The sequence below is a fragment of the Chanodichthys erythropterus genome, chromosome 15, assembly GCF_024489055.1.
Source record: "Chanodichthys erythropterus isolate Z2021 chromosome 15, ASM2448905v1, whole genome shotgun sequence".
NCBI classification, from domain to species: Eukaryota; Metazoa; Chordata; class Actinopteri; order Cypriniformes; family Xenocyprididae; genus Chanodichthys; species Chanodichthys erythropterus.
In genome coordinates this window covers 32,275,664-32,287,728 of record NC_090235.1, presented here as the reverse complement: position 1 = coordinate 32,287,728, position 12,065 = coordinate 32,275,664, and the positions used below count along the sequence as shown (strand labels likewise).

The following is a 12,065-nucleotide window of genomic DNA, read 5'->3' as shown; positions in this document are numbered from 1 at the left end:
GGTCGGAGCAGGAGAATTAGACAGCTATTTCAGAATGAGATTGCTTCTCTCCTGTACACTGTGTCCTACTGGAATGGCCAGTTTATCAACATGCCATGGAAGGAAGTGTGGACTAAATATTTAATAACCAATAAGGTCAAGGATGTGTCCTACAAATTGCTTCATCTTTTTTATCCTGTGAAGCTTTACTTAAAAAAATGTTTCCTGATATTGACTCTTTATGTTCTTTTTGTGGTGCTGAAGATAAATCTATTTCTCATCTCTTCAGGGAATGCTCATATACAAGTCTGTTCTGGAAGGATTTTTGTATTTTTGTAGGTACATTTTCATCACAAAGTTTTTCTTTGTTATACAAAGATGTTATATTAATTGGTCAGCACAATTTCGATAAAGATGCAAAGGACCAATACTTTTTGATACATTTGTTTATCTTTCTAGCTAATTTTTTCTTACATAAATGTAAATTTCAGAGTGCTAAGCCTTACTTTTTATTTTTCACAAAGGACTTAAATCTTATTTGGACACTCTCCTTACATCCAGCAGACTCACTGTGTCATTTGTATGATATTTTCTTGATTTTGTAACCTGCAATTGTACACTCTACTGTATTTACCCCTGGCATTGTTTATGTAGGGTGAATTAAGGGTGATTGGAACACTTTTTGCCATTGAGATGAATTGGAAAAAGTGTCCCAATCAACCTTAATTCACCTTATGTTCTTAGCAATGCAAAAAAACACATCTAAAGTTTTGCAAATATGTCATGCAAGTAGGTCTAGTGCAAGCAAGTGTGGGTATTTGGACAGGGCAAGACGTCTCTATTTAGCCAAAGAGTATAGTTAGTGTATATTCTTTGATACGGCTCTTGCTCTGACAAAAGTCAACTATTCGTCGCTCTGTTTATTGGACATATCTGAGGGGTCTGGCATTTTTCATCCAATGGTCATCCAAACCGGTGAGCGACTGTTGCGTCAAATTGCGTTTTTTACATGCGCGTGCACGGTGGATGACGTACCGACCGGTATATATGTGACGGCTCAGTCCGCCCCTTCCCTCCCGAAACCCCCGGCTGTTAGTGCTGTGTGAGTGCGTGTGTGCTCCGGAGCTTGCCTCGGCACACATTATATAAAAAATAAAAAAATACAAAAAAATTTAAAAACTTTTAAAAACTCCAAAAAATCCTTTTTTTTTCTTTTTATAAATAAAATTTGGTGAAGTGGGAGCTGGAGACCTTGAAACATCGCAACAAATCTGAAAAAATAACGATAACGTTATAGTCTGTGAGCTTGCAAAGGCCTAGCGGTTTGCTTGATTCGCTGGTTTGGATTTTTTCGCGTTTTAATTTTTTTGTTGCCCTTATTAGTCATTTTAAACGAAGCACCAAACGTTCCAGAAATAATCTTTTAGTCGACGGTTTTAAATTGTTAAAATTGGCGTGTTTAGATTAGCTTGACAGCTAACTATATTCTGACGTAGTTGAGCTCTCGCGCTAGTGCCGCGAAAAAGGTAAAATTCTGCAAGTTCACAACTGCGACCGAAGAGAAAATGAACCCCAGCGCTCCTAGTTACCCCATGGCCTCGCTGTATGTTGGGGACCTGCACCAGGACGTGACTGAAGCCATGCTCTACGAGAAGTTCAGCCCGGCCGGTGCCATCCTCTCCATCCGCGTGTGCAGGGACATGATCACCCGCAGGTCGCTCGGCTATGCCTATGTCAACTTCCAGCAGCCTGCAGATGGTGAGTGTGGTGTAAAAGATGCCTTTTACGCGAATGACACACTGAAAAATAAATATGGGGGTTCATCAATGTAGTCCCTATTTGAATATCTTTTTTTAGTGACCATATGCAACACTGTTATGAATCGATGTGTTGTCGGTTGATTATAAAGGGTTTAAGATGAGGGTTGCACCGCGTGATGTAGCATGACAGCAATGACTTGCATGATTGTCATATTTAAGGCGTGGGTGGGGCAGAGTGTGCAGCAGAGATAAATCCCCATACAACTGTCTAGTTGGGATCGTGTCTTCATCGCATTGATTATGCTTGTTTGTTCAGAAGTTCAGAAATGAATGTGGTTATCATGAATAATGCCATAAAACTAGGGACCAAGCAATGTCCATGTATTGAATTTCTCACTTTTTTATTCTTGTCCTAATTAGTCTAGCTTTATTCAGATTGATTGATCATTTATTTAGTTTTAGTTTTAGATTGAAGTTTTACATGAGATATAAATATGCTCACATTTTCAGTCAATTTCAGTAACTAGTCTAAATTTAAAGGATTAGTTCACTTTCAAATGAGAATTACCCCAAGATTTACTCACTCTCAAGCCGTCCTAGGTGTATATTACTTTCTTCTTTCTGATAAACACAATCAGAGATATATTAATAAATATCCTGACACATCCAGGCTTTATAATGGCAGTGAGCCATAGCAATAGTGAACTATTAAGTAAAATATCTAGCTTCTTCCAGACCACCTTAAGTATTCAAAAAATGGAACTGGCGTTGTGTCAGTTAAGCTTTTTCTGTAAGTTGAATAAGGAAGGTGTAGGACATAGCATAAGCTTTTTGAACTGCAAGAGTTTTACACTTTCTTTGTAAGTTGATTATGGAAGGCAGTCTGGCTGAAGCTTGATATTTTACTTAACTTGTTTAATATAGATTTTTTTTTTTTTTCCACAAATGCATTACTTTGCTTCAGAAGGCCTTTATTAACCCCCCGGAGTCCTGTGGATTATGATGGATGAATGTGGATGGATGCACTTTCATCAGATTCATACTCGTTTGTCTCGCTCACTTTCATTATAAAGCTTGGATGCGTGAGGATATTTATTAATATATCTCCGATTGTGTTCATCAGAAAGAAGAAAGCCATATAGACCTGGGATGGCTTGGGGTAATTTTCATTTGAAAGTGAACTAATCCTTTAAGGTAAGATGCCACAGGTGAACATGACCTAGTAGATTTGACCAAATACTTCCCCAGTTAATCAAAGTACATTGAGACAATTTTGTATTATACGTTTTCCGAAATGCTGTTTAAATAAACAAATGATTAAATATTTATTATCTAATTAAATATGCACTAATTTTCTTACATTTCCAGAATTGAAATCTGGAAGTTTTTATCACTCCATAAATCAGAGAAGAGAAAAAAAAAAAAAACTCACCATATTTTATTAATATACATACATAAACCCCTCTGTAAAAAAGTTTTAGAATATAGATGGGAATAAATCTGAGAAGTTTTCTGAATGTAAATGCTACTGAAGAGATTTCTGGCTCAGTGCAGGAGAAGAAATTCATTTTGATTTAGTGAATTAATAATTGTTTTCGCTTCCAGCTGAACGGGCTTTAGACACAATGAACTTTGACGTCATCAAGGGTAGACCTGTCCGCATCATGTGGTCTCAGCGTGACCCCTCTCTGAGGAAAAGTGGTGTTGGAAACATCTTTATTAAAAACTTGGATAAGTCTATTGATAACAAAGCCCTTTATGACACTTTCTCTGCTTTTGGCAACATCCTGTCGTGCAAGGTAAGGCACATACATGCTCTAGAAGGTGCTTTGCAGTGATCTGATTGTGAATGTTGTAATTTTTGTGCATGAGTGCTTCTGTTGGTCAGTGGGTGCATGATTTTATGCCTGATATCCTTCCTTAAGGTGGTTTGTGATGAGAATGGCTCAAAGGGCTACGGCTTTGTGCACTTTGAGACCCAGGAGGCTGCTGAAAGAGCCATTGAGAAAATGAACGGCATGTTGCTGAATGACAGAAAAGTGTAAGTGAGATTTGTGTTTTCCCAAACTTGAGCATTAAGGTTGAAGGAAAATTGCTAAAAGAACTTGCTAACTAACATGGGGAGTGACTTGATAAGCAGACTTGATTTGGATTTGAATTGTGAATTTTTACAATATATTCCTGTTAATATAAAATATGATTTGCTGGTGATATAAAATTAAAGGGTTAGTTCACCCAAAAATGTCATTGATTACTCGCCCTCGTGTCGTTCCACACCAGTAAGACCTTCGTTCATCTTCAGAACGCAAATTAAGACATTTTTGATGAAATCCGAGACTGAAATATAATCCCCAATTTCAAGGTCCAGAAATGTTAAAACAGTTGACATGACTGCAGTGGTTCAACTTTAATTTTGTGAAGTGATGAGAATACTTTTTGTGCACAAAAACAAAACAAAAATAATGACTTTATTCAACAATATCTTCTCTTCTGTGTCATTCTCATATGTTGTTTTATTAGGGCTGGGATAATAAATCGTTGAATCGCAAATCAAGAAATGATTCTTGATGGATTCTGAGATTTTCCGAATCCGTTGTGATTCTCTCTCAAATCGATTCTGAGCTTAGTTTTTAACAGCAGATGGCACTACATGCTTTAGAAACAGCTATACTACCACTCGAACCTTCTATAAAATAATCATTCATAAAGTTAAAAAAGGTTGAAGCGAATTACAGGGTTGTTTGCAGTGGACTGTTAACATTAATCTTGCGTCATAAAAGCATTCTGAGGTGCAAATACATTGTCAGACTCAGCCGAACGCACGAGCGATCTTCTTTGTCAGCATTTGAGCGCGTGGTTAAAGACTAGCCTAGAGAGCCATCTGCTGTGAAAAACTAAGCTCAGAATCGATTCAAGAGAGAATCGCGATGCGTTCGGAAAATCTTAGAATTGATCCACAAAGGAAGGTAAATCGATTTAATCTCCCAGCCCTTTTGTTTATGTCCAGTGCTTTCAGGTTCTATCAGAACACCGACTCATTATTGGCCAGCTCCTGCGTCAGCATCACACGCGTGCGTCGTGCTGCTCACGTGTGCAGCTTTGGCCTGTACTGAGCCGGCGTTCGGACATAAACACGGAAGCCTTCACTGTGCATTTGTGTTCCCAAGATGAACGAAGGTCTTACGAGTGTGGAAAGACCTGAGGGTGAGTAATTAATGACAGAAATTGTATTTTTCGGTAAACTAAACCTTTACGCAACATTCTGAAAATTAAGATTCATTTTATATTGCTTATAAATCTGCTCAAAGATTGTATTTGAGTATTGGTGCATTCACAGACACCTAAAATCTATGGCTGCATTTGAATATGCCTACATCCCTAAGCGATTTGAGCTGTGTGAGCTGAAGCTGAACAGTGAATGAACAGATAAACTGAAGCACTTGGCTATAGTGGGTTAATTAACTCAAACAAATGCATAGGAGATTCAGATATATACAGAGCCTAAGTGTATTATCTCTTGTATATTTATTCATGAAATGATGTGAATCTGAACTAAGTTACTTTCTAGTCAGAATGTGTAGCTCCCGATTGTGCGCTCTTTCTGTAACAATGCACTAAAGCTCAAAGAATTCACAACACTAGTGTTACAATAGTGTTTCCATTATATTGTCATGTATATGAAAGATTGCCGCTACATTTAACTGTATTTTCTAATAACTGTTCTTCATTTTGGATGGCATGCTGTCCTAATGCTAACTAATCAGACCTCAAGGTACCACCCATAATGCCATAACCAGTCACTTGATAATTTTCACGATTGATTGTCCCTGTCACTTCCGAGTACTTGAGTACTAGTGCCCGTACCTAATTACAAAGATATTGTATATTGTTGAAAAGGATGCTAAATGTGTAGATGAAATTTAAGTTCCATTTCCCAGCCCCTTGAAATAAATGTTGAGATACACTAAATCCTCCTATTGTAATAAAACTCCTCTTTGCCATCAGGTTTGTGGGGCGCTTCAAATCTCGCAAGGAGAGGGAGGCTGAGCTTGGTGCAAGAGCCAAAGAATTTACTAACGTGTACATAAAAAACTTTGGAGAAGATATGGATGATGAAAAGCTCAAGGACATCTTCAGCAAATATGGTAAGTTCTTTTAAACTATATAAAACCACAAAACTACAATTTCTCTCTTGGTTTATATATTTCAAAAACTATATTTTTTTTTTTCTGATTTGGTAAGGTAATGCTATGAGCATCCGTGTCATGACCGATGAAAATGGGAAGTCCAGAGGCTTTGGATTTGTGAGTTTTGAGAGGCACGAAGACGCGCAAAGGGTCAGTTCAGTTTTAAATGTGGCCAAACTAACATACTTGACTTCCTGGAGTAAATGTAATCATAGGATAAACCGGTACCGAACAACCTTTGGATCTCTTGGTACAGGCTGTGGATGAGATGAATGGAAAAGAACTGAATGGGAAACTCATCTATGTGGGTCGTGCTCAGAAAAAAGTGGAGCGCCAAACTGAGCTCAAGCGCAAATTTGAACAGATGAAGCAGGACCGCATGACTCGCTACCAGGTCAGTGAAGTTGAACTCTGACTGCTGCAGCCTTGTCAAATTCAGTGTTTCCTTTTCAGTGGACCGCACTGGCCAAAATGGCTGCAACAGTGACTTTTTAGTTCATGGGCCCCATGTTCTTTTTATGGTGAATACTGGGGGCAGTAGTGGCTATGTACAATAGTTTCTTTATGAACCTAAATTAGACTGTGTAACCGCATTTGGTTCTTAATTAGGGCCCAAGTGGAGGGCCCTATTGTTTTCCTTGGTTAATTTTATTATTATTATTATTATTATTTCTTCTTTTTTTTTTTTTTTTTTTTTTAACTTTCAGGCACTTTTTGGGCCCTTAACACGCTCAAAAACTCTTGAAACTTTGCACACACTTTGGAACCAAACTTCATACAGTTATAGATCTCATCGGGCCGAACAACTTGAACTCACTCGAAGTCGTACGCCACCCAACAGGAAGTTAGCTATTATGGGTTGTTTGAAAAAAGCATTCTTTGGAGTTTGATATATTCCTCTTTGGGGATTCATCCGATCGCAACCAAACTCTGTCAACATGAAGCCAAGACACTGAGGATGTTAAATTGTGAGCAGATTTTTTGATATCTCAAACAGTTTGGCAACAAATTATGGTAAAATAAGGGAAACGGGCAGTGTTACTTCTGCATACATTAACTGATTTTGACACAACTTCAGCTGTGTTCGTTGTAGGAAGCCATCAAAGTCATAGCACCACCAACTGGCAGCAAGTCCAAAATGCTAAATCACCCTTATTTTTACCCAATTTGCTTCAATGTTAAGACACTGCAGATGTACATCTGTAAAAGAATTCTTGATATCTAGAATACTGTTGTCATGGCAACATGTCAAACTTTCTTTTTTGGTGTTTGAGACTCTTAGCATGCTACAAATTGCATGAATCTCGACATAAACATCATAGTTGTCAGCCAGAAGACATGGGCAAACCCTTAGAAATGGGTGTGGAGGAGGGGCTCTAAAGTGCCACTTGGGGTTAGTTTTACGTAGTGTCACCAAAATCAGTACATAATGATTTCATTGAGCCGGACAACTTTATAATTTACAGTCATTAGCTCTGAACAACAGGAAGTCAAATATTTTAGTTTGAATGTTATTATTTTATTTCTTAATCAAGCTCTGAATTTTTAACTACTGTTCCAATGGCTGTCATTTGATTCACACCAAAATTTCTCAACCTGATGCCAGTATATTGAAGATGCTAAACTGTGAACGGATATTGGATTTCTCAAATGGTGTTGCCATGGCGAGGGATTAAAATAAGGACAAAAAGGGAAACCGGAAGAGTCTATCTTCTTACCAATAAATTATGCACCCTTTATTTCTACATAAAATAATACAAATATCAGAGAACCCCCCCCCCCTCAATTAAAGCAGTATGATGACGTTAAAATAGGCAGATTAGTGCTTAGATCTGGTTGAAAGAAAATAAAATTTAATATAGAATAAACACTAGATGGCAGCATAGGCCTATTTTTAAAAAAACAGATTAGAAAAAAATATTCAATGTTCAGACTGATAAAAGGATTATGTCTGAACAATTTTATCAGGTATAGCATTTGGATATATATTTAGACATTACAAAAGACTACTTTGTCACAGTTTAGATTTTATTTTTTGTCTAAAATGTTAAATCTTCTCAATCTCAATCTCTCTGTCATTCCCCTCCTTCTCACTCCCTCAGTCTCTGTGTATATAGAACCCATCATCGCTGCTTGCAGCTATATTTGTATTTACTAGTTTATTAAATCTAGTGCATTGTAAGGGCCCTCAAAGATGCAGGTCTTCATCGCCATTTGATCTCTTTACAGGGTGTCAATCTCTATGTTAAGAACTTGGATGATGGTATTGATGATGAGCGTCTTCGTAAAGAGTTCTCTCCCTTTGGAACAATCACCAGTGCCAAGGTATGATTTTGAACTGACCTAGTTTTTTATATATATAACAGAACATACATGTTCTATAAGCTCTAAATGTACGCAATGATGGTCTTTAAAAAATTTATAAAATGTTCCATTCTAATTTTTCTCTATCATTTGATGGAGTTTGACTCTGAAAAATTTATATTACTGAAGTAAAATGGGTTGCAAATACAATTTCATGTTAATTTTTAAGTGGTATGTTGCCTTTTGGACAAAAATTGAAATATTCTCCCTCTTCTTTCCCAGGTCATGATGGACGGTGGTCGCAGTAAAGGCTTCGGTTTTGTTTGTTTCTCTTCCCCTGAGGAAGCCACTAAAGCAGTGACTGAGATGAATGGCCGTATTGTGGCTACTAAGCCACTGTATGTGGCTCTTGCTCAGCGCAAAGAGGAACGGCAGGCCCATCTCACCAACCAGTACATGCAGAGGATGGCCAGTGTCCGTGCAGTGCCAAACCCAGTTATCAACCCCTACCAACCTGCACCTCCATCAGGATACTTCATGGCTGCCATTCCGCAGGTAAGTCACTTAGTTGGTTGTCATATTGCTTAGATTAGCATTACTTCTTATTTCTACATTTAATCATTTAGCAGACGCTTTTCTCCAAAGTGACATATTTCTACTCCATTTAATGAATTTCTTGCATCACAGGCCCAGAACAGAGCTGCATATTACCCTACAAGTCAGCTCGCCCAGCTCAGACCCAGTCCTCGCTGGACCACACAAGGCGTCCGGCCTCAGCGTAAGTCAACTCTTTATACCAGAAACCTGCAGTAATAAATTAATTGAATGTCACTGATTCGTGAAGTACTGATTCATACTAATATAGATATTTAACATTTCCTACAGACTTCCAAAACATGCCAGGCACAATGCGCCCATCTGCCCCTAGACCTCAGACCTTCAGCACCATGCGTCCTGCATCACAGGTTCCCCGCATGATGTCCACTCAGCGTGTTGGTGAGTCTTTTCTAGAAAGCTTGCTTTGACAAGCTCTTTCGAACCCCTGAATCAAATTCCAAAAAAACTTCATTTTGACTTTAAACCAGTTTGTTCTTTGATATTTTAAGTATATTGGGATCTACCTTCCTGCAAAGTTTAGATCAGGGATGGAAAACTCAGTTCCTGGAGGGCCACAGCAGAGTTTAGTTCCAACCCTGCTCCAACACAGACCTATAGATTGCGTCTGAAAGCTAAAAAATGCTGTCTTTGGAGGATGCATTCAAGGTAGGAAGGTCCGAATCCAATGTTAGTTTCACTTCCTGTCTCCTGAGATACCTTCATCTGATTTTTAAGGCCGCATAGATGCATCCTTCTCTGCCTTTATCCCACAATCCTGTTCCATTCTGTGACAGTTGAACAGCCTAAAACATAAAGATAACGTCTGAAAGTTGAGGTTGTGTGTAAATGTATGTTTTTAATCAACTTTTTCCACTTTTGATGTTATTTCTAGCAAGAAATTACTATTATAGTAATTACATATTTGCTTGGTTATCACAAAAGCTCTCTTTATTTTGCTGTAGATAATTAAACTGTTACGCTGCCTCTGAAGGTATGAAGTACCTTCATGTGCAAACGCTGTCTGCAGAGTCATTGCCTGATAATGCAGCAAGTCAGCTGCCTAAGCTTTCAGACACAGCCGTAGTTTTGGAAAGCCTGAAGGACTTGATGAGCTGGATCAAGTGCATTTAATTAGGGTGGTAGCTAAACTCTGCAGGGCTGTGGCCCTCCAGGAACTAAGTTTTGCACCCCTGGCTGGTTTATATTAGGGATATGTTTAATCGACTAGCCTCGCACATCCCTAGTTTATATCCAACCTTAATCAAACATGCCTGAATCAAATTAAGGTTTTTGGTTGAATTCAAGTCAGACAGTCAAAACTCTCTACTTTTTACTATTAAACTTTCTTGGCTGCAATGACCATTGGTTTAAATGACGGTTCTTCTAAAAACACCCCCATAATGCATTCTTTTCTTTTTTGACCCAGATCAGATGCTTTTTTTTCTTTTTTTTTTTATGCACAGCGTTTAGTATATGTAACAAACTTTGCAAATGAGCCAAGACTATCACTATACACTTTATTTATTTTTATTTTATTTTTTAAATAATGTTTGAGAAATAGAACTTAAAAAAAGGAAAAAAAGTTACACTTTTTGTATTCTGGTTCATTTTGATTCTGGTATCAACTGAAAATTTATTTTGAGTCTACATCTGAGTTAGATTTGTCTCAGTTGAGAATATATAGCCTGTTGTTTTGTTAGGGGGAAAAAGTAGGTTTCATAAATGTGCACTGTTTTGAGCAGACAAGTTGAGATGATTTTAATTAAATCCATTTGATTTCAATTGCTTTTGATCCTGTTGCTCTCTCAGCTGCTCAGACTATGGGTCCACGGCCCTCCACTGCAGCGGCTGCAGCTTCTGCCCCTCCAGTACGCGGCGTGCCTCAGTACAAATACGCACCCAGTGTCCGCAACCCTCAGCAGCACATGAACACTCCGCCTCAGGTTACTATGCAGCAGGTAAGACTCTGTGCAACATACATCCCATCACATCTGAAATATGTGATTTTTGTGTTTACTCTTCTGATTTACTCTTTTCGTTAGCCTGCTGTGCATGTGCAAGGACAGGAACCACTGACGGCCTCCATGCTTGCCGCTGCTCCTCCACAGGAACAGAAGCAGATGCTGGGTAAAGATTTCTGAGTTTTCGGATTTTGATTATTTGTTCCTCCCACCACACTATAAAATTAGGTTAATGCTTAATTTTCCTCTTTTTCTCTCCCAGGTGAGCGTCTCTTCCCACTTATCCAGAATATGCATCCCAGCCTGGCTGGCAAGATCACTGGTATGCTGCTGGAAATCGACAACTCTGAGCTCCTCCACATGCTGGAGTCTCCGGAGTCTCTGCGCTCCAAGGTTGGACTTGCTGAATGGTTGTTTTTGTGAACTCTATGGAATGGAAAGTATTTGAAAAGCATAAATGTTTTGTCAAATGTCTGACAGGTTGACGAGGCGGTGGCCGTGCTCCAGGCTCACCAGGCTAAAGAAGCTGCTCAAAAAACTGTGACCAACTCTGCTGGTGTGCCAAGTGTTTAAGCCAAGGTAAAATGTTCCTTTTGTTCTTGTCTGTTTCTCCACTCACATCAAATGTTCAGTCTGTTGGTGAACTGAGGTCATGATATCTCTGTTTTACAGGGGTGCGCAACCTTGAATCTTCAGAGAGGGGGGAAAGTAAACATCGGAAAAAAAAACTAAAACACAGAAAACATCGCAAAACCTCTAAAACCATATTTAAAAAAGAAACTAGAAAGAGCCAGGTCTAGAGACAAGCATTCTAGGCCTAGTTAAGGTATTTAAAAAATGAATAAAAAAGGAAAAACAGACAAAAATTATGTTGGGGGTTTAAAAAAAAATCCACAGTACAGGGAGTAAACAGCCGTAAAGCATTCCTGCCTTGTTTTATTTCTTTTAATGCCTGGCTGTCATGTTCTTAGAAGGGAGGTGAGAACTGACAGAACCAGCAATGTGGTGTTCTCTTAAATTGACAATATGCTTGCTCAAATAAAGTTCATTAAAATGTGTGAGTGTCTTCATTTGTACACAGAATCTTTCGACAGAGAACTGGGATGACACAATCATGTTTTAATTTGGTCGTCTTAGATTGAAGTGTTGGATTCAGTCTTATAACACTGCTTTTTTAACGTGTGTGTGTGTGTGTGTGTGTGTGTGTGTGTGTGTGTGTGTGTGTGTGTGTGTGTGTGTGTGTGTGTGTGTGTGTGTGTGTGTGTGTGTGTGTGTGT

At 38.6% G+C, this 12,065-nt stretch overlaps 1 protein-coding gene and 1 non-coding gene across 2 annotated transcripts; both read left to right on the top strand.

Moving 5' to 3' along the window:
- The first annotated feature begins 1,067 nt into the window (after positions 1 to 1,067).
- On the top strand, positions 1,068 to 11,848 carry pabpc1b (poly A binding protein, cytoplasmic 1 b). The gene is made up of 15 exons (XM_067411388.1): positions 1,068 to 1,737; positions 3,345 to 3,538; positions 3,665 to 3,780; positions 5,745 to 5,884; positions 5,982 to 6,076; positions 6,183 to 6,320; positions 8,156 to 8,251; positions 8,513 to 8,785; positions 8,918 to 9,008; positions 9,116 to 9,226; positions 10,637 to 10,785; positions 10,870 to 10,954; positions 11,051 to 11,181; positions 11,269 to 11,367; positions 11,461 to 11,848. Exons 1-14 carry the CDS (start codon positions 1,545 to 1,547, stop codon positions 11,359 to 11,361), a joined length of 1,905 nt encoding a protein of 634 aa, XP_067267489.1. The 5' UTR covers positions 1,068 to 1,544; the 3' UTR covers positions 11,362 to 11,367; positions 11,461 to 11,848.
- LOC137002294 (small nucleolar RNA SNORA5) lies at positions 6,346 to 6,482 on the top strand. The gene has a single exon (XR_010891824.1). It is a non-coding gene; the product is annotated as a small nucleolar RNA SNORA5 (small nucleolar RNA).
- Positions 11,849 to 12,065: the final 217 nt, after the last annotated feature.